The sequence below is a fragment of the Natator depressus genome, chromosome 10, assembly GCF_965152275.1.
Source record: "Natator depressus isolate rNatDep1 chromosome 10, rNatDep2.hap1, whole genome shotgun sequence".
Classification (NCBI taxonomy): Eukaryota; Metazoa; Chordata; order Testudines; family Cheloniidae; genus Natator; species Natator depressus.
Window position 1 is genome coordinate 83,429,217 of NC_134243.1, and position 20,657 is coordinate 83,449,873.

Consider the following 20,657-nt stretch of genomic DNA (forward strand, 5'->3'; position numbering starts at 1 on the left):
GTCCAGGAACTCTGAGGAGGGTGCTGTGTTGGGGGGGTGATATCTAGGTGCTCTGGGGAGGGTGTTGTGTTGCGGGGGAGTGAGATCCAGGCGCTCTGAGGGGGGTGCTGTGTCGGGGGGGGGTGAGGTCCAGGCGCTCTGAGGGGGGGTGCTGTGTTGGGGAGGGTGATATCTAGGTGCTCTGGGGAGGGTGCTGTGTTGGGTGGGGTGATATCTAGGTGCTCTGGGGAGGGTGCTGTGTTGGGGGGGGGGGTGAGATCCAGGAGCTCTGAGGGGGTGCGGTGTTGGGGGTGAGGTCCAGGTGCTCTGTTGGGGGCAGGGATGAGGTCCAGGTGCTTGGGGCTGGGGTTCAGTATTCACTCCCTCAGCTGGAAGGGCCCATTCCTTCCCAGCTCCGTGCTGCCCAGTGTCTGGGGCCTGTCAGCAAGGCAGCAGCCGGAGAGCAGGTCCCGTGAGCCCTCCGCACACCCCAATCCCCCACGCTGAGATCAGGCCTGGCTGCAGGGCGCTGGGTAAACAACAGCCACGTTTATTTACAAAGACACAAAGGTCACTGCTAAGTCCTGTCAGCTGGTGACCCTGGCTTCACTGGGAACGTGGTCTGCGTTCTGTGCTGGACAACCCAGGGCTCGCACAGGAGGAGCCAACAGGATCATACCTCCCTGGCCCCCCCCTTTGCCGGTGGAGGGGCTGTAAACCCCCTGCATCTCTGGTGTCCTTGGCTAGTCTCAGCTCCGTGTTGTCAGGAAGATGGAGGTCACCATGCTGCCCAGAGCTACAGCCACAGCACCAAAAAGCAGCTTCCAGGGGGTGACCTGGAAAAGACAGGAGGCAACTCAGCTAGTGTCCTTAAACGGCTGTGGGTCATTGGGGTCCATCTGCAAGAGGAGAAGAGAGAGATGGAGAGAATGAGCTTCACAACAGCCACCTGCACTGCGAGATCCCCACAAGGCAGCCCGGGGCCACGCCGTGTGCAGGCTGGCCATGGGCAGGGGTCACCAAGCCCGTTGCCTTGGGAGGAGAACGCAGCCCCTGTACCTAAGAGATGGAGGTTCTCTTTCCATTTCTGACTCCACAGGTCATCTGACTGGCCTGTGGTCTTGCTACTTGTGATTCAGGGACAGTGATGCTGACCTGCCTCGTGGGGAGAGGGTGCAGCTAAGGTTGTTATTGTGTGTCAAGAGCTTTGAGATGATAGGGGTGGGCCAAGGAATGCTCTGATTCATCTCCCTCCCCCCTCTCCCCCTAACCCGACTGCCAGCCAGGCTGCTTGTTCCTGCCTCAGTTTCTGGGTTTCATTGCTGGGTTAGGGGCAGTTCTTCTCATGCCCAAATGGAGCCTCTGCAGCCTTCCAGCCCATCCCTGCACAATGCCAGATGGGGCTGGGAGTATCTCTGCAGGGGCCCTAGCTAGGCAGGGACCTTGTGAATGGGTGCGATGGGACGTGCAGGCCCCACACTGGTGAGGGAAGGGGTAAGGAGCAGCCCTGGGCCCAGAAAGTTCTGCCCAGCGGCCCCTGCTGGGTATGCTCTCGGTGAAGGCTGAGCTCAAAGGGGACAGCTCAGCTCATTCTGGGGGGCAGTTGTGTGTTGCAGGCTCCTGCCAAGAAGCTGCTGGGGCCCGGGTGGCCGGGCCCAGGCCCTGCTGCCAAGCCACCGCAGAGGATGGCATTGCTGAGCCACGATGGAGAGAGGAAAACTCTCCAGCGCAGACCTGAGAGGACTCCAGGGAGAACGTAAGATGGCACCAGCAGAGGAACCGAAGCCAGGAGAGGAAGTGGCCCAGGGAGTAGGTGTACGCCACACATTTTTAAACTATCATTTGATGTGCCCTGGGTTGGAACCTGGTAGAGCAGGGACGTCCTGGGTTCCTCTACCCAGGCCCTGGCCTCTTGCTGCCTGATCAGACACCAACTCCCTCCCAGTCCCCCAACAATGAGGACCTGGGTTCTGCACCATCAGCATCAGCCCCGGGGAGAACATGGGGAACTATAAGAGCCTCATGGCTCCTTTCCGAGGTGCTAGCATCCACCCGCCAGCTTTCTGCTCACATACACTAAACCAGCAGGCGGCCCCGTGTGTAGACCATGCTCTCCTGTTCATGGGCAACAGGAGAAGTGTCTTCACCCACGAAGAGGTGACATAGCCTCTACCTGAGTCTTCCAGCTGGGAATGAATCCCTCTTTGATAAAACTCAGGGCCTTGGGCCAGGAGTTCCAGCTAGGCAGGCAGGTTGGGCAGGTCCAGGTTAACAAGGCAGGGCCCTAGGTGATCAGGCTTTGGACGCAGACACAGGCATAACTGCGACCAGGGACAGTAATGGGGAGGCAGAGTTCTGGTACCGGAGCAGCACCAGTGTCCCCGTTGGGCCAAGCCTATGTACCCATGTGCTCTGGCATGCTGCTGGCTGCACCAGGTCGTCCACGTCTGTGGGGGCAGGGCGTTCCGGCTGCCCTTTCTGACGCTTCGCCAGCTTTGAGAGCTCAGCATGAATTGCCTGGAAGAGACCAAGAGAGGACAGCAGGTCATTAACCCTGGAGCACTCCACCTGCTTCCTTCTGGAGCATGGAGAGAGTGCTTTTTGTCCTGCGACTGTCATTCCTCCTGCCTCTCCACCCTTTTATATGGCAGCAGCTTTAGTAGGAAGTCTACTTGAGTTCACTCCTGGTTAGTCAGGGCTCCTGGCCTCTATTTCCTGTTCTGCCAGAGACCTGTATGACCTTGGTAGGTCACTGCCCCCTGGGCCTGTAACATGGGGGGAACAACACTGAGTGCCTGGCTAAAACACTTTGGGATCTTTGCGTGAAATAAGCAGGATATTGGCCACCTCTGTAAATGTGCTGCTTGCCTACTGTGCAAGGTGAGCCTCCCCTTGGAGCCAGGAGGGATGGCGCCTCACTACCCACCTGCTCCAGTGCGAGTGGATAATTCAGGAACTAGCCCCTGGAGGGGGGCCCTTGCTCTGCTCTTTACCTTCGTGGTGGGCTCAAGCTGCAGGGCTCTCTTTAGGACTTTCATGGCTTCCTGGTCCTCTCCTCGTTCTGACAGCAGCTGCGAGACGGAGGAGACAGTAAAGAAAAGAAGGAAGACAGATCAGGAGGCATAAAGCTGTGGGGGATGGGACACAGTGATAAGGGGGAAGGGCTCACAGAGAGAGAGCAGGAGTGTAGGGACATGGAGAGAGAGAGCTTCAGATACACCCAGAGGAAAAGCTATTTGGTTACTAACTCCTAGTACTTTCCTCTTTGCTCGTTTTCCTTTTCTCCTGCTGCCTATTCTCCCCCCGTCCCCTTCTCTCTAGCTCTGACCTTGCTTTCTCATACAGTCCCTTTGGTGTAAGACAGGGGTTTGTGACCCCTCAGTCAGTCGTGAGCGGTCAGCCTCCACCGCCAAGGCCTGCTTCGCCTCCTGCATTTATAACCGTGTTAAACATAAAAAAGTGTTTTTAATTCATAAGGTGGGTCACATTCAGAGGCTTGCTTTGTGAAAGGGGTCACCAGTACAAAAGTTTGAGAACCACTGGGTAAGGGTCTCCAACCCAGACTCCGAGAAGTTGGAGAAAGAGGGCCTGACTGGTGAGATCTCTTCCTGGAACCTGCAGATCCAATGCTTCTAGTGTTCTCCCTCCCCTCCATCTCCTACCAGCCTTTTCCCTCGTCTCCCAGGCCATGCCCCAGTCTCCTGGGTTCCCTTGGTGTGAGTGCTGGGCTGTACCTTTCCTTTCCTGTAGAGAGCCTTCACGTTGTCGGGGTCGATGTGCAGTACTGCACTGCATGATGCCAACACCTCCTCAAACAGCTGCAGCTTCAACTGGGCAGCTGCACAGTTATTAAGACATTTCACTTGATGCTCTTGCAGCTCCTCTTCCTCCTCGGGGCTTGGAGGGACTGGGAATGAGCCCAACAACAAGGTGGTCAAAGCCAGCTGGGAGACAAGCGCTCTGCAGCTCACTCAGAGCTGCTAGGGAGAGGAGAATGTGCAACCCCAGTCCTGTGCCAGCCTCTTATCTCTGACTCTCTCCCTGCTAATCCCAGATCCTCTTAGGGTGAAGCCCCCAGTCTCCCCTCTACTCAACTCATGTGCCCTGAGCCCAGGTGGCCTCTTATTTTACCTGCAACAGGTGAGTCCAGGATGCCCAGGGCCAGCTGGTAGGATTGCATGGCCCACTGGTACTCCTCCCGCTCAAAATGGAAGTTCCCTCGCTCCCTCTTCTGCTTGCTGAGGCTGATTCGCGTGGAGGGTGGCAGGAGCCCCAGATCAGGGCTGTCTCGGATCTGTAGCAGGGTCACCTCATACAGTAATGAGGCATCCGATGGGATATCAGGGTCCCTGGAGGGAGGAAGTGAAATTTTTGCCTTTCCCCAGTACTCCCGTCCCTGGGCTCCTGCACTCTGGGAGTCAGGGTGCAGAGCCCCTTGGCTTCTGGAACCCCAGAATCACAAACAGTGCAGGTAGCTGTGATTTTACAAGGGACAGCTGGGTCAGGACGAGAGGACCCCTTCAGGCAACCAGCGCCACGATTACTCTGTTCCTTTTGCCAAAGGAACAGTGAGAGGTGGGCAGCACCTCGCTGCTCTAAACCTAGAGCAGGGAAAGGATCAAGTCCAGCCTACCTGCCCAGGTGACCGTATGCATACTGGAAGCTGGTGAGAAGGAAAGACACCTCTCCTAGCTGCATGGACTGGACACCGAGCTCCAGGGCCTGTCGAGAGGGGGACAGAGTGGTTTATTCCTGCCCCAAGACTTGCACCCACTGCACTGCATGGAGGCTCCCCTTGGCCCAGCATGTTTGACATGGCATGCTGCAGAGAAGTTAGAGCTCAGCAGTGCCTCTGCTGAGTTCCACCATCTGCCCCCTGGCATTGGAGGGAGGTGGCTGGCTCCTGGTGCTGGGCGTTCTCTAGGGAGTGGGAGTAGGGTCTCTACTCCTCTCCCTGTCGCTGTTGAATGCCAAAGTCAGGGGACAGAGTAACAGCCGTGTTAGTCTTTATTCGCAAAAAGAAAAGGAGTACTTGTGGCACCTTAGAGACTAACCAATTTATTTGAGCATAAGCTTCTGATGAAGTGAGCTGTAGCTCACGAAAGCTTATGCTCAAATAAATTGGTTAGTCTCTAAGGTGCCACAAGTACTCCTTTTCTTTTTGCAAAGTCAGGGGAGGAATCTGCCCCACAGGGCCCCATTTTTGTGGCATCTGTTCCCTTCCTGCTGCAGATATGGGGTGGAACAATGAGGGGGTGTGGTAGAGAGGGGTCAGGTCACGTTCTGAATTGCAGCTGAGTTGCTGGACCTTGCACCAGTAGCAGGGCTTGGGGTGGTTGTGGTTCTCTTCCCCCTGACCTGGGGTCTCGCCTCTGGGCAGAGGAGATGTGAAACTGGGAGTGTCTCTCCTCTGAGGAACCCTGGGGTCAGGATGGGATGGGAAATCTCATCTACTTCCCCCCACCCCCACCTTGCCCCAGGGGTGTTGATTCTAGCTGGACCCAGAGGGGCTTCTTGGCAAGAATCTTTTTCTGTACCTGTCCTCACAGTCTTTGAGGTGTTGGCTGAGCCACAAGCAGGGTGAGGGGTGGGAGCAGCAGTGCCGCAGGATAGGTGTGCAAGCAGGGTGTAAGCCAGAGACCCCTGGGTGGGTCTGGCAGCAAATCTTGTCACTACACCTCACATGTTTGTCATGATAGATCCCCAAAGGTGGCATGTGAGCTATCACTGGGAAACGAATAACTTACTGCTCATTAATATTCTCATGTGATGTCTGTCTGGGGGATGTATGAACAGTTACGTATGTGCGAGACTTACGTTCTCAGCCATGCACAGGCCCAGTCTGACCTAGACACTGCAAAGTATTTGCTTGGCTGACCAGCCTTGGTGTCAGGCAAGGAGAATGAACATGCATTTACAATCAAAGGTAAACAGAGCCGTCTGCCTACTAGGGAGGTGGTAAGAAGTCAACTATCACCAGCGGGCAGGGGAGGAACCAGCCTGACATCTGAGAATGCATGTCAGTGGTTTACAGCCAGGGCGTAAGTAGCTGAATCAGTGGATTGTGTTATACACGTGTATCGAGTATGAAAGCTGATGACACACTGGTGATTACCATCTTTGTAAGGTATCTCTACTAACACTGTTTGAGGAACTGTGGACGCTCACTGATATTCTGCTTTATAGTCTGTGACCAAACAAAGGGAAAACAGCCTGTCTCCCAATGACATCAAACAAGGTGTGACCAAAACCAATGGAAGCCCCAGTTATATATGGCTCAATGGGATGGGAAGTACACAGCAGGGAAGACCAGCCTGGGGTCATCTGAGTCTTGGGACAAAACAGTGAGTTTGGAGAGAGAAAAGAAGCCATCTTGGCATCCATCACTGGCCAGACACAAGGGGCTAGCACTCTGCAAGCTGAGAAAGGCAGGTCCTTCAGCTAACGGGAGTCTCTAGGAACTGAATATAGGTGAAAAAGCTGCTTAGTCAAGGGTCTTTCATCTAAGAAGCCAAGGGAAACCACCCCCTTGTACTTCTGTGGAAGATGACTGAGGGACAGTCATCCCAGTACATCTTGCATCTATGTGGGGCAGGGACTGGCTCCATTTTGATCCCTGCACAGTCAGCTTTTAGCAAGTGATCAGAAAAACAGGGCCTTGGTGGGGCCTGCAAGCCACTGTGTGAGGCTGGATCCTGTGCAACCCCACAGCCGTGTCACTCCCCCCTTCCCAGGTTCTCTAGGACCTGCATATAGGTGAATACTGACTGGGACCCATTGCAGATGTGTGCACGTGTGGGTGTTTTAATAGGATTCTAGAGCCTGCAGTTGGTTGCTACTTCAGATGACATTTAGGCATGCACCATAGATGTCTGGGTTACACGCCTGTGGGCGTGCTGAGCTCAGGGACTGGAAGGGCCCATGAATGATTTTTAGACGCAACAAATCCTGCACTTGGCAGGGGGTTCAACTGGATGACTCTTGCAGATGGTCCCTTGTTACCCTGTTGATCTGTGATTCTCGTTGGCTGGACTGGCCCCCTGGGCAGCTTTCCAGCCAGTCAGCCCTTCCCCTGGGCTGAACCCAGGAGCTGGGAATTAACACGAGGATTTTATTTGCCTCCCTGTTTATACCCCAGCACAGCCTGGAAGAGGTTTTGTTACTGCCTTGCAAAGCCAGCAGGGGGCACACAAGTGTGTTGTGTAGGTTTCACACAGCCTATGTCTTTGCAACAGCAAGAGGAGATCAGAACATGGCCACTGATGCCTGTGGCTGGAGTCGGGCAGCCAAACCTGGCAAATGCCAACCTCCAGGGACACCAAACCATCCAGCCTTGACAGTGACTCTGTCCTTAGGGTGCAGGAGGAGACCAGACCTGTATGACGTCCCCCTGCTCCAGGGTGAAAGTCAGCATCGGGTCCTTCTCCACCAGGCTACCATCCTCCAGAACCCCCAGCAGCTTCACCGTCACCTCCTGGCCTGGCTGGGGCCTGCCGACCTCTCCTTGGCCTTCTCTCACCACCAACTTCCTCAGGAATCTGTCCTCTGGGGGAAGCCAACAGGGAGAGGGGAATCAGCCCAGGGAGCAGGAGCCCCTGCCCCAGGACCTGCGGGACTCACCTGGGCAGAGAGGGACCCGTTCTTCCCTCTCCAGCCAGGGGCACTCCTCGCTCCGCCTCCCCCTCCCCTTAGGGGGCTCCTTCATATTAGACCCCTTGCTTTAGTGCTTCCGCTCCTGGCTCTGCAGCACGGGGGGACCTCAAGGAGGTGACCGCACTTCCCTCAGGGCAGTTGGGCTTTATTATGTGTATTACGGTAGCATTGAGATCAGTGCCCCACAGGGCCAGGCGCTGCACAGGCAGGGGGAGAGATGGGCCGTGTCCACAGAGTCCACAGGCTCTTTACTCCAGGCAGAGCCAGGCTGTGAGGGGAGACAGGCCAGGAGAGGGGAAGTGACTTGCCCAAGGTCACCCAGCAGCTCAGTGGCTTAGCCAGGACTAGAACCCAGCTCTCCCGAGTCCCAGCCCCATGCCCAACCCTCCAGCCCACACGGTTTTAAATGCATGTTTCTCTTGGCAGCAGTGTTGTGGCCTGGAAACCGGCCCAGTGCCCCTGAAGCTCAGCTGCTGGAGTCCGGGCCACACCCCCGCTGCCCAGCAGCTGTGAAGGGGCTGAAAATGCCCCATGCTCAACACTTGGTGTCTGTGCACCCAGCAGATGCCATGCTGGGGGCTCATCTATGCCATGCTGCCCCGGACTGGCCAGCCAAATGGCACTGTGCCAGGCCCAGCTGGCAGGCCAGAGACCCACCATCTAGCAGGGCCGTGCCCCCATGATGCACTGCAATCCAGGGCCAGTCAGGGGGCAGCCCAGCGAAATGTGGCAGTGACAATACCAGTGTGGGCGCTCCGGGAGTCCGTCAACTCTCTGCCTTGCTCTCAAGAGAGACTCGGGGGGGTGCAGTGGAGAGGATGCGGGGCAGATGGGAGCTTCCCCAGAAGTGGCTCTGGGGTCTTGTTTTCCGGTCACCGCTTCCTGCCTTCCCTCCCCCCGTCTTGCTGACTCACCTGTGACATCTGCCCAGCCAGCGGCGGCGAACAGCTGCCCGAAGCGGCCTTGCTTTGGCCCCAGCAGGCGCTCCAGCCCCTGGTAGAATTGCTGCTCCTCCTCCTGGGGCAGGGGGGCCTCAATTGTAGTGTGAGGCAGGAGGAACCTGACCACCCTCCCCAGACAAGGGCTCCCCTCCAGCTCCAGGGCCGCTGCTGGCCCAGCTGATGCGGGCTGCTTGGCCCGCTGGCTCGCCTCTGCTCCCTCCTTCCCCACCTGCGGCACCTCCAGAGGCTCCTGGGCTTTGGCCCTGGGAGAGGGGCCCTGTGGCTGCGCGCTCGGCTGCGGCCCGATCATTCCCGCGGGCCCCCGCCGCACGTCCCAGGCCGGCCACGCGGCAGACTCGCTGCCCAGCGGCTCTGCCGAGCCGGCGACCCAGAGAGGCGGCGGCGGGGTGTCTGGGCAGCGACGCCTGCCCCGGCTCTAATTCCATTCCTGCGTTCGCCGCGCGGATTAGCCTAAGCCCCCTGCAGCCTCGGGCCCGGCTGCGCTGCCCTCAATCCGGGGCGCTGCCCCGCAGAGCCCGGCCGCGGGGGGCCCGGGAGCGGGCACGGGCCCGGCTCCCACCTGCCGGGAGGACTCGGGCGGCTCCTGCGGACACGGAGGCTGTGTCCGGCTCCGGGTCCCGATCCAGGCCCCGGCCCCTCAGGCCCAGCCGTCAATGAAAGGAGCGGGGGAGGGAGGGAAGGGGAGCCCAGCCCCCGGGCCGGGACTGCACAACGCGGGGACGCGGCTAATGCGCTTAGGGGATTTGCTCAGGCTGCCGCAAAAATAGCCGCGGCGGGCGGCTGCCCCGCCCCAGCCCCGCCCCACCACGCCCCTCCCGCCCCAGCCCAGCCCCGCCCCACCAGGCCCCTCCCGGCCCAGCCCCGCCCCGCTCTTCCCCGCTCCCCCCGGCCCGCTCCCGCCCCAGCCCCGCCCCGCTCCTCCCGGCCCGCCCCACCACGCCCCTCCCGGCCCGCTCCCGCCCCACCCCAGCCCTGCCTCGCTCGGCCCCGCCCCAGCTGCGCCCAGGCCCCGCCCAGGCCAGACCAGGCTCCGCCCCTCGGCCCGCCGAGCGCAGGGGGCTGCCGCAGCCCAGCCCGGCCCCACTCCCAGCCATGCCGTGGCCGCGAGCGGAGCTGTCCGGGCGGCTCCGGTACCGGGGCGGCTCCCGCGGGCCCTGCCTCAGCCTCCTGCACCTGAAACTCACCGACCCGGCGCTGCGGGCGCTGCGGGACTGTCAGCGGCTGCAGGGAACGGTGGGTCGGCGCCCCCTCACCCGGGCCGGGACCGGGACCGGGACCGGGACCGGGTCAGCGGGACCCCACCACACCCCGGGCCAGTTCAGAGCCCCCCCCCGTGCACTCTGCCCCCCGCCCCGCGCCGCGGGACCGGGTCAGCGCCCCCCCCCCCGCCCCGCGCCGCGGGACCGGGTCAGCGCCCCCCCCCCCCCCGCCCCGCGCCGCGGGACCGGGTCAGCGCCCCCCCCCCCGCCCCGCCCCGCGCCGCGGGACCGGGTCAGCGCCCCCCGCCCCGCCCCGCGCCGCGGGACCGGGTCAGCGCCCCCCCCCCCGCCCCGCCCCGCGCCGCGGGACCGGGTCAGCGCCCCCCCCCCCGCCCCGCCCCGCGCCGCGGGACCGGGTCAGCGCCCCCCCCCCCGCCCCGCCCCGCGCCGCGGGACCGGGTCAGCGCCCCCCCCCCCCCGCCCCGCGCCGCGGGACCGGGTCAGCGCCCCCCCCCCCCGCCCCGCGCCGCGGGACCGGGTCAGCGCCCCCCCCCCCCCCGCCCCGCGCCGCGGGACCGGGTCAGCGCCCCCCCCCCCCCGCCCCGCGCCGCGGGACCGGGTCAGCGCCCCCCCCCCCCCGCCCCGCGCCGCGGGACCGGGTCAGCGCCCCCCCCCCCCCGCCCCGCGCCGCGGGACCGGGTCAGCGCCCCCCCCCCCCCCGCCCCGCGCCGCGGGACCGGGTCAGCGCCCCCCCCCCCCCGCCCCGCGCCGCGGGACCGGGTCAGCGCCCCCCCCCGCCCCGGGTGGCAGCAGGCTGGAGGTGGGGTCCGCTCTTGCAGGCGGGTCGGTGACCATCAGACCAGCCTCTGAGGGGCCTGGTGGGTTCCCTGCTGCTGGCCCCGACCGGGGTGGTGCTGCCGCCCGGCCAGGGCAGCCCGCGGGGGTGCGATGCAGGGCTGGGCTCTGTGCTCCCCGGGGCAGGGCTGTTGGATGTGGGGGCGACTGAGCCGCGGGGATCTAGACAGGTGCAGCCGCTAATTGTCCCTCTTGTTCCCTTTGCAGGGCTCAGCCCGGCCTGTCATCGCCTTCCAAGGGAGCCAGGGGGTGAGTGGGACGGGGCTCCCCGGGGAGCGTGAGACTCACTGGGGGGGGTTGAGGGGGCCGCTGGGCTCCCCGAACACGGAGTGAGTGTGAGAGGGCCGCCAGCCGAGCCCCTGCTGGCTTTCCACAGCCCTGTCTCCGCTCCCCTTTCCAGTCTGGGTCTGCTAGCCCCAGCCTGTTCTGGGCCTGTCCCCAGCCCCGCAGCCCAGCGCCGTGGGCAGTGACCTTGGAGCAGCGCCGCCCTCACAACCCCTTGGGCTGGGCTTGGGTGAGGGCAGCGCTTGTTCCTCCTCGCTCTGCTTCCTTGCCTACCGCTGGGGCAGGGGCGGGGGGCTGGGGGCTGAGCTGTGCTGAAGGAGAGACGATGGGGCAGTTCAGCAGCAAGGGGGAGCCCAGCAAAGCCCTGCTCTGGGGGAGGTGCAGGGTGCAGCTGGGGGGTCCTGGGCTGAGTGCTCATCCTGGGCAGGTGGGAGCTCTGTTGCTTGGGACAGCTAAAGATGGACACGGCCTTGGCACTGCGAGCAGGGTTGGTGTCACGGAGTGCCCGGGCGATGCTCTGGAACTGCTCCCTATGAAGCCAGTCAGGACTCTGGGGCAGTCGCCTTCCGGTGAGCAGCCTGTCCGCAGGGCAAACAGCTCACACGGCTTCCACCTTCCTGGGTCTGACCTCGGAGCATTCAGCATCCTCTGCCCCTCCGTGTGCTTCCCACAGCGAGACCGCTCAGGCGGGGCTCCTGGGGAAGCCAGAGGGTCCTGCACCCCAACTCCGCAGTCAGACGGGACTCTCAGCCAGCCAGTAAAACAGAGGTTTATTAGACGACAGGAACATGGTCTAAAACAGAGCTTGCAGGTGCAGAGAACAGGACCCCTCAGCTGGGTCCATTTTGGAGGGCAGTGAGCCAGACAACCACGTCTGCACTTCACTCCATGTCCTAGCCAGCCTCCAAACTGAAACTCCCTCCAGCCCCTCCTCCTCTGGGCTTTGTTCCTTTCCCAGGCCAGGAGGTCACCTGATTCCTTTGTTCTCCAACCCTTTAGCTCTCACCTTGCAGGGGGGAAGGGTCCAGGCCATCAGTTGCCAGGAAACAGGGTGTCGGCCATTCTCTGTGTCCAGACCCCTGCACACACCTGCCCTCTAGGGCTCTGCAGTGATCATACACCCTTACCCCACCACCTAGATACTTAAGAACTGCATAAGGGAAATTGAGGCACCCCCACAATATTCGGAGGAACCATTAAGAACAGTCCCACTTCGTCACAGTTGGTCTCTAGCCCCGGCAGCAGAAGCTGTCGATGGGACCCATGGGATTTCCCCACCTCCATCACCTGTGAGCCTCCTTCCAGGACCGTGGGGCCGGGGCTGCTCAATGGACCGTGGGGCCCCTCAGAGGCTGGGGAGCAGCGAGGCTGCGGGGGAGAGGGGCCCTTTTGATCTGTAGCCAGGGGAGGGGCCCACGACACTGCCTGGGGGGTGTCATGGCCTGTCCAGGCCTGACTGGCTCTCGGGAGCCCTGGGGTGGGGGTGGGGGCGGAGTGGTTGAGCTCTTGCCACCCGCAGCCTTCCTTGGCAGCTCAGGGCCCTGCCCTGTGCTGGGCCTGGCCGAGTCTCTTCTCTGCTGTTTTCTGGGGGCTCTGGGGTCAGGGATTTGCCTCCCTCCCCTTTGGCTCCAGGCTGCTGCAGCACCTCAGCTGTGCCGCTCGCTAACTAGCTCTGCAGGGGATTCCTGCGGGGAGCTGCTGCCTGAAGCTCAGATAAGGGTCCCTCTGGCCTTTGCCTGCAAACACATTAAAGTTCCCTCACAGGGGGGCCGGGGGGGCAGGTGCTGGGCTGCGAGCTCAGCAGAGGCAGCTGGAATGAGAATAGGTAAAGCGCTGGCTCCCCCCACGTACCCCCCTGCCTGAGCTGGGGCTGGTGTGCCTGCCCCATGTACCCCCCCGCCTGAGCTGGGGCAGAGCCCCCCCCAGGGTGTGTCTGGGGGTGCCTGCCCCATGTACCCCCCCGCCTGAGCTGGGGCAGAGCCCCCCCAGGGTGTGTCTGGAGGGCCTGCCCCATGTATGCCCCCCACCTGAGCTGGGGCACAGAGCCCCTGGCTTGGCCAACAGTCCCCTGCCCAGGACGCCAGCTCTCCCTTCTGCTAATCCCCCTTCTGTTCTTCCACTCAGAGATCCAGCCCCAGCACCCCGGCTGTGTACCCCACTGCTGGGAGTAAAGCCATTCCAAGTCTCCCATTGGCTCCCCCAAATCTGGAAATGGCCCAGCGTTGTAAGGGTTAAACCTCTGCTGGTGATCTGCCCCCTGGAGAGCTGCTGCTAAAAGCAGGCTGTAGCCTCCTGGGGGGATCCTGAACCAGACAATTAGATGACAGTGCTGCTGGGGTCCTTCGTCTGTAAACATGGGGTCTGGGGAGCCCCCAGTCCCCCTCCCTGGGAGAGCCTGGAGCGTGTGCAGCTGAGCCCGCGGAGAGCTGCCGAGCCCCAGGCAGGGATGGGGATGTGGGGCAGGAGGAGGATGCAGAGGAGCAGGGACAATGCAGTGCCCCACTGTGCTGGAAATGGTCCCATGCGCTCCCTCTCTTCTGGACAGTACATCAAGATCCCCTGTGCCCTGGGCAGCCCTGGGGAAGGAGCTCGCCTCTTCACCTTCTACCTGTCCCGCTACAGCAAGGACAAGCCGCAGGCCAGCTTCGACTGCATCCGGCAGTACGTCTCCAGGTGAGCGAGTGGGCAGTGCCCAGCCTGGGGCCGGTCTGTGCCCCAGAGGCCCTGTTCTGCAGACTTCCCGGAACTGGAGGCTTGTTTCCTGCCCTGAAGCTCTAGGCAGGTAACCAGATTCCTGGCCTCTGCCCAGCTTGTGGCTGGGGGCAGGGCCAAGGGCTTGCGGGAACCTGACCTGGCTGAGTAGGGGCATGACCAGCACCTGAGTCCGAGGCAGCTCTGAGGGGGGGTGTGTGTGTGAGGCTGGAGATGGGGCACAAGTGGTGGGGAAGGGGCTGTGTGCTCTGGTCTCAAGGAGGGAGCTGGCTCTTTGCAGATGCACCTGCCTGGCCATGCTGTCAAGTGACAGTTCTGTATGGTGCTGCAGCCCCTGCCCTCCCCAGATCCACTGGGGCACTGTGTGCCAGGAGCTCCCTGCCTGTGTAGCCTTTCTCCTCCCCTCCCCGCCCCCGAGGACCGTCTCCTTCAGGACAGCGGAGGGGGGTAGCAGTGACCAGGACGGGGCTGCTGTCCCCACACAGGCATTGCAGCTGCTCCTGAGCAGAGGGCAGTGCCGAGTGAAGGGGTGACTGACGCCCTCCGGCTGTTCAGCAGGGCGGGAGGTGGCTGGGAATTGCCTCAGCAGGGCGGGAGCAGGCTGCGTGAGTTGCTTGGTGAGAGCTGCCGCAGTCTCAGAGCAGCCTGATCCCCTAACTCTTCCCACTGACCCCTGCTAACTTGCGGGGGAGGGGGTGCTGCCCTGCTCTGGGGGCAGTTGCTGTTTGTTCAGGGTCAGGGAGGAGTCACTGGTCCCACTTCAGAGCCACAAGCCAGCCCAGTGCCCCTAAGGTGGAGAGGGCCTGCCAGCCTCACCAACCGGAGCCTGCCAGAGAGGCGGGGAGGGAGGGAGGCAGCCAGCAGGGCTCTGAGACCTACTGGCGTGTGGGAGGGGCAGCCCCACATCCCTGCTGGCTCCCCAGTGGGGCGTCTGCAGAGAAGGCGCTTCCATTCCAGAATGTGTAGGAGTCACACGCCCACCGAACTGGTGCTGTGACCCCAGCTTTGGAACAATCTCTGGGAGGGCCCTTCAGTGAGTCAGACCCCCGAGGGGTCTCACTCTTCCTCCAGGGTAAGCCACGCAGTGTCACCGCCTCCTTAGGCTGCATCTCTGGCCTGTCAGCCACTCTGCTTCCCCCATGCGCTCTGGTCAGCGAGTCCCACTGAGGCAGACCCCTGAGGGAGACTTGTACTATGTTAGGGAGCAATGCAGGCCCACCAGCATCTGCAGGGGCACTCACACAGTGCTGAGAAAGTTGGTTTATAGTCGGCTGGCACACAGCATAGGGAGGTCTTCGGTAGCACAGAAAACAGACAGTTACAGCACAGTCCGTCCTGGTCAGCGTGAAGCCTAAAGCCCTGTCCCTCTGACCCCTCTGTCCCAGGTCAGGTGAGCCCTGACTGCTTCCCACACTTCATTCCACCTCCACCCTCCACGCCCCAGTCGTTTGTTCTCCAGCTGGGCAAACTGACTTGGCTTCCAGCAGAGAGGTGGAGCCATCCATGGTCCCTAGTTGTTAGTATCGAAGTCCTGGTGACTGGATTTGCTATTGTCTTCATGGACTCTATTGATGAGGTGCCAGCCCAGTGCCATTCACACCTGCGCCAAAGCCTGCCTGCGGGCCTCGTTAGCAATGCAGCATATAGGGGAACCCGAGGCAGGCAAACTAGTCATACACCATGTGACAGAAAATCTCCACTCCACCACAGCAGGAGGCTGCCCTGGGGAGTGGCCGTGTTGGGCAAGGACTGGGGATGAGACAAGACAAGGGCATACCACTGGCTCTGACCCCTGCCCCTGCTGTGTGGTAGTGAGTGCCCTCCCGGTCTGAGGGTGTGTCTAGGCTCCCTCTCCTAGGCATGCTTCTCAGGGTGTGGCTAGCAGAGAGCAGGGGCCAGGCCAGTGACACAGGTTTCTGTGCTCTTAGGCTGGGTCAGAACCAGCTGGACTGCGTGGGCAGCATCCAGGAGAAAATCACCATCTGTGCCTCCGAGGACTCGTACCAGCTGACACGGGAGCGTGTGTCCCAGGCGGAGAAGGAGGCGTGGAGCAGAGCTGCTATCGAGATCAAGCCAGCAGCCCCAGGCCATGGTAAGGCAGGAACCTGCCAGGGTCAGGGCGTGGCTCAGGAGTGGGGCTGACCTTGGGAAGCAGGAGGAAGCACTGAGAGAGCAGAGCAGCCCCTCCTGCTTTGTGCATGGGCACGGGGCAGCGTGTGGCCTGTGGGAGTGCTGGCAGCTGGCTCCGTGCCATGCATGGGAGAGTGAGCAGAGCTGGGCTGCCATGGCCAACTCTCTGTCCCACACCGCGCATAGCTGTTCTGTGCCCAAGGTGCGGGGCCCTGGGACTCGGCCTGCACCCTGCTGGCTGCACTGGGCCTGCTGGGAGGGGGCTGCCAAGGCTGGGTTCAGGAAGTAGCTGGGGGCTGAGCTGGGGCTGCAACAGCTACTGGGTGAGCCCAGCCCCTCTCTCTGGGTGCCGTCTCACCTCCACAACCCCTGCTCAGTCCCCCTGAGCTGCACGTTGGCTGCAGCAGAAGTACCAGACATCAGCTTAGCAGGATTTAGCCCAAACTCACAATGAAGTGGAGGGACCCAGGGGCTGCGGAGGAGAAGGCTCTTGCGCCAAGGGGGCCAGCTATGGGCGGGCAGAGAGGAGTCTGGTGCTAGCTGTGAGATCCGGGATGAGAGGCCTTAGGGGCACATCTGGAGGGGTTAGTTCTTTATTAGCAGCCATTTGTGCATTGATTCCTCTGCAGGTAAATGTGTTACCGTCCCAAAGAAGCTGGGCATGAGCACCCCATTGGGGAAGTGCCCCGCTGGGAGCCCTGCTCCAGGGGGCAGGAAATGCAGCCCCATGGGGACAGATCGCAGGGTTCTTGTGAAATGCCTAGTGCAGCTTCTGGCCCTGCGGCCCCACTGCAAACATGAGCTCCTGGAGCGGCTGGACAGGGCGCAGATCAGCCTGAAGGACAGGGCCCAGCTGCTGCCCATGCTGGAGGAGGTGAGTGCGGGTCAAGGGGGCAGTGCGGCATCTCCTGCCCCCTGAGCTCTCGCTGACTCTGCTGCTCTCATCCACGCAGGTGGGGCAGCTGAACCCCCGGGAGAGCAGCTACAGGCTGAAGGAGGAGCTCTTTGGGCAAGTGCAGGAGGACTGGCTGGGCTACACGGCTGAGGAGCGGCAGGAAGTCAGGCAGCTCCTGCGCAGGTGCAGCCCTGGGGCAAGGGGCAGAGAGCTGCCCTGGTGCCCCCAGGGTTAATGCAGAAGTCCCGGCTGTCTGTGGGAGGGGGCTGGATGTTTCAGAGCAGGGAGGGTTGCAGAGCACGCCTGTGTGTATAGTTGGCTTCGGGCACAGAACGCTTCACAGCCAGATGGTGGGTTCACACCTGGTTCCCCTCCCGTGAGCTCAGTGCCATCCCAATGCCAAGGCCCTGACCGCAGCCTGCCTGGCCCCATGGCCATGGCCTAGGTGCTGACAGGGCATCTCCTCTCCTGTTCTTGGGTGATACTCAGCCTTGGCCCATGGTAGCTGCCCCAGATCTCTTCTCTCTTCTGCTCCAGGAAACAGGCCCACGGAGCCATGGCCAGGCCCTTCTTGGTGCCTCTGGAGTGCCCGTCTTGCCAAGGTGCCAGCAAAAGGCCCTTGGGTGTGGTAAGTATTGGTGGTATGAAGCCTTAGGCAGATGGATGGCCCAGCGCAGGGACCAGAACCAGGCAAGGGCAGGAGAACAAGAGCTGAGAACCTGCTAAGGCTAAAGGTCCAGAAATCTGGAGATCATCAGGATGACTTAATATCCCAATTTGCATATTTGAATATGCATGGCTTTATTTGCAGAAATTGCAGATGTCCTGATTACAAGAACTGAGCTGATTTGCAGATATGTTGGTGCCACTTCTTGAAGCCACTGTGCCCCCCATCCGCCTTGGGGCAAGATCAACTCCCCGCAAAATCCAGAGCCCCAGCATCCTCCTCCACTGACCCTGGGCAGGCTGGACACTTGTTCCCCCTTGTTCAGGGCCAATGTGACTGCCCGGCCACCCCTGGGCAGCTTCCACCCACCACCCTACTGCTTAACAGCGCAGCACAATTCCCCGAGGTCTCAGCTGCAGCAGGGAAGGAGCTGTAGGGTCATGGGAATGACTGTGCCCAGGCCACTGGCTGGGCAGCTCCTTGAGGCTCTGCCTTGGGCTGAGTCTTTCCTGGGCTGGGAGGGGTCTGGTCCCAGCTGTGTGCTGGGCCTGGCCCTTGCTGCTGAGCCATGGCTACTGCCCGGTGTCACTAGCCATAGCACCAAGTCTTTGGCCTTGGGTGGGTTGGGGGAGAAGGCTCTAGGCTCCAGCTGGGGGGCTGGAGTCCTGGCGGGCAGCGGCTGCAGGGGGCTGGAACCGTTTGTACTGTGGGTTGCTGAGAGCCATTGAACCAGATGGAAACCGTGGGATGGAAGCACTGCAAGCCAGGGGGTGTAGCAGCCTCCCAGCATCCTAGTTCCAGCACCTGTGCTTGGCTGGCCTAGAGCATCACCTCTGCCCTCCAGAGCGGGGAGTGAGAGCGCTGAATGTGGGGAGGGGTAGCCCCGTGGGCCATGATGAAAGGGGTGGATCCCTCCTTGCTCACCTGTTTCCTGCAACAAGGACTCCAGCCTGGGGGGTGAATCCAGGGCAGCCCCCACAGCTGGGTGGGTTTGTCTTTCAGAAGCGGCTGGCACTGCTGGATGCCTCAGACCCACAAGGGCTGAAGAAACCCTGTGCCCCAGAGCACCCCCCCAGCTCTCTGGGATCCCACCGCAGACTGCAGGAGCCTGTCCTGGAGCATCAGAGAGCCCAGAGCCAGCAGCAGCCGTGCCAGCTTCCCAGGCCCAGTGCAGAGCTGCAGAGCTCAGAGGAGGAGCCGAGCGAGGGGGAGGGAGGCGATGACTGGGAAGAGGGAGCTCTGCGCCTGGAGCAGCACCTTTCTGCCCTGCAAGGTGAGGGGCTGCACTGCTCCAGCTCACCTCGGGGATGTCCTGCTGCCTGCCAGGCTCTGACCCACCTTGTCAGCCGGAAGTGCCCCTAGCCAGAGCTGTCTGCCACATAGGGCTGCACGGCCCCCAGGCAGCGAGACTAGGGGAGAGCAGCCCAGAAGCCCGGGGGGGCTGAAAAAGGACTTGGGGTGAGTCCAAAGTGAGGCTCACATCTGCTTCCCTGGGGCAAGTCACAGCAGTGCTGGGCAGAGCCGCACCTACCGCTCACATGCCACCCGGTAACCTCCCGGAGCACCTCTGGGCTGCACGACATCAGGGCACCGTCCCGTCCCTTCCACACACCAGCATGGCTGAGGGGCCCTGCTGGGGGCAGCGCAGGTATCTGGAGCTCACGACTTTTCAGGCGGCTCCTGCTGGGCTTGTTGGTGGCTCCATAACCCCAAGGAATTGAGGGACAGAGGCTGGGGGTGGAGGGGAAATTACTTTGAAGAGTTTCTGCCCAAATTCTTTTGCTTCCTCCACAGACAGCGGCTCCCAGGCAAGCCTCCCGACCTCCTTCGCTGAGCTCCCAGATTACTGCCGGTAAGAATGGCCGGGCGGGCAGTCCTTGCCAGGCACATTGCTTCTCCTCACCTGCGTGGCAGGCTAGCTGCTCTGCAGGTACCATGAGGGGGTCCCTGTCCCAGCTCCCACAGCCTGAGTAGAGGGGAGAGGGCTAGGGCTGGGGCGTGGAGCCAGGCTGAGCTGCAGCTTCCCAGCCTGAAAGTCCAAGTTGTAAATGGAATCTCAAAGCTGGACAAGAAGCAGACCAGGCCCCACTCCCTTAGGCTATGGAGCTACCGTGTGGGCAGTGGTGTGACACCTCCACCTGCTTCTGGGCAGTGCCCACCTTTTCTCTTCCTCACGCACAGAGAAGCTGCAGTGGTGCGGGTCAGAGAGATGGAGTTGCTCCTACAAAGCAGCATTCTGGCATGTGCACCTCGTGCAGAGCCCCTGCTGCTCAGCTCACCTGGCCTGATGGAGGGACTAGTCAGTAGTTTCTCCCGGTTGTGCTAGGAAATACAGAGCCATCTGCTCCGTGGAGCAGCATCACACCTACGTGGAGGCATTCAGTGCGGATTACGCAGAGTACCGGCGCCTCCACACCAGGATCGGGCACGTGAGCAGGACATTCATCCAGCTGGGAGCTAAAATCAAAACGCTGCCGCGGGGGACGCACCAGCATAAGGTGAGGCTGGGCTGGGCGGCAGGGCAGCGTGCCTAGGCAGAGTGCTGAGTCAGCTCTCTTGGTTTGCAGGCAGTGGAAGACAGAATCTTACAGGAATACCGGAGGTTCAAGCAGGTGAGGCTGGCAGTGGGGGGCTGGGGCTGATGCTCCCTGGCAGGAGCTGACGTGGGCGCTCTCTTCCTCTTGCAGACCTACCCCAGCTACAGGAAGGAGAAGAACCGCTGCGAGTATCTTCACCAAAAGCTGTCCCACATCAAGGGCCTCATCCTAGAGTTTGAGAAGACGGGGGCTGCCTAGGGGAGTCTGCGGTGCTCTCAGCCTGCAGGAAGCGCTGCCCATTCTCCTTTCCTTTTGCAGGGGAGCAAGGGGTGGGGGCTAGCGAACTCTCCAGTAGTAGTAGTTGCAGTCCCCCAGCCTCGTGTCCAGTGCAGCCATTTGACTGATCTGGGGTGGGGTGGGGTGGGGTGAGGGAGGGGTTCACAGGACAGAGCATGTGGCTGCCACAAAGTACAGAGAGTGGGTGATGGTCTTAGTGAATTGTCCCCTGTGAGCTGCTGTCCCACCTGTCCCAGCTCCCAAGGGGCTGGTTTCAGAGTAGCAGCCGTGTTAGTCTGTATTCGCAAAAAGCAAAGGAGGACTCGTGGCACCTCAGAGACTAACCAATTTATTTGAGCATGTGGTGCAGCTCCAGGTTAGGGGCAGCCTGTAACACAGAGCTCTGCTGGGGAAGGAAGGCTGCTCGGTCAGGGCAGGCTCCCTGGCTTCAGGCTTGTAACAGCCAGCTTGGGTCATGCCGGCTCCATGCATTAGCCCAGCCTACGC

At 61.6% G+C, this 20,657-nt stretch overlaps 2 protein-coding genes across 4 annotated transcripts; one reads left to right on the forward strand and one right to left on the reverse strand.

The window, feature by feature from the left end:
- Positions 1-572: 572 nt before the first annotated feature.
- LOC141994609 (peptidyl-prolyl cis-trans isomerase FKBP8-like) lies at positions 573-9,032 on the reverse strand. Of its 2 annotated transcripts, none has more exons than XM_074964848.1 (8): positions 8,547-9,032; positions 7,355-7,524; positions 4,613-4,701; positions 4,111-4,328; positions 3,714-3,886; positions 2,973-3,050; positions 2,383-2,496; positions 573-815 (listed from the first exon to the last, which is right to left on the reverse strand). In XM_074964848.1, the coding sequence occupies exons 1-8, from the start codon at positions 8,881-8,883 to the stop codon at positions 729-731; spliced, it is 1,266 nt and encodes a 421-aa protein (XP_074820949.1). In that variant the 5' UTR covers positions 8,884-9,032; the 3' UTR covers positions 573-728. The 2 variants fall into 2 exon arrangements, with proteins under 2 accessions (XP_074820949.1, XP_074820950.1); XM_074964849.1 differs by having other exon boundaries at positions 574-878.
- Positions 9,033-9,681: 649 nt separating this feature from the next.
- On the forward strand, positions 9,682-20,243 carry ELL3 (elongation factor for RNA polymerase II 3). 2 transcript variants are annotated; one of them, XM_074964850.1, is made up of 12 exons: positions 9,682-9,827; positions 10,856-10,897; positions 13,479-13,606; positions 15,574-15,737; positions 16,405-16,649; positions 16,729-16,853; positions 17,208-17,298; positions 18,340-18,610; positions 19,132-19,189; positions 19,664-19,835; positions 19,905-19,949; positions 20,025-20,241. In XM_074964850.1, exons 1-12 carry the CDS (start codon positions 9,687-9,689, stop codon positions 20,130-20,132), a joined length of 1,590 nt encoding a protein of 529 aa, XP_074820951.1. In that variant the 5' UTR covers positions 9,682-9,686; the 3' UTR covers positions 20,133-20,241. The 2 variants fall into 2 exon arrangements, with proteins under 2 accessions (XP_074820951.1, XP_074820952.1); XM_074964851.1 differs by lacking the exon at positions 19,905-19,949 and having other exon boundaries at positions 20,025-20,243.
- The last annotated feature ends 414 nt before the right edge of the window (positions 20,244-20,657 follow it).

What these genes read in the sequence shown, in the direction of transcription:
- ELL3 (XM_074964850.1), top strand. Translation starts at nt 9,687, where the DNA reads ATGCCGTGGCCGCGAGCGGAGCTGTCCGGGCGGCTCCGGTACCGGGGC. An exon ending in ATCCGGCAGTACGTCTCCAG is followed by an intron (nt 13,607 to 15,573) that starts GTGAGCGAGTGG and finishes CTGTGCTCTTAG; the next exon opens with GCTGGGTCAGAACCAGCTGG. An exon ending in GCAAAAGGCCCTTGGGTGTG is followed by an intron (nt 17,299 to 18,339) that starts GTAAGTATTGGT and finishes TTTGTCTTTCAG; the next exon opens with AAGCGGCTGGCACTGCTGGA.
- LOC141994609 (XM_074964848.1), bottom strand. Translation starts at nt 8,883, where the DNA reads ATGATCGGGCCGCAGCCGAGCGCGCAGCCACAGGGCCCCTCTCCCAGG. An exon ending in AGCAGGGGGACGTCATACAG is followed by an intron (nt 4,702 to 7,354) that starts GTCTGGTCTCCT and finishes CCCTCTCGACAG; the next exon opens with GCCCTGGAGCTCGGTGTCCA. An exon ending in CAGCATGCCAGAGCACATGG is followed by an intron (nt 816 to 2,382) that starts GTACATAGGCTT and finishes TGTCTTTTCCAG; the next exon opens with GTCACCCCCTGGAAGCTGCT.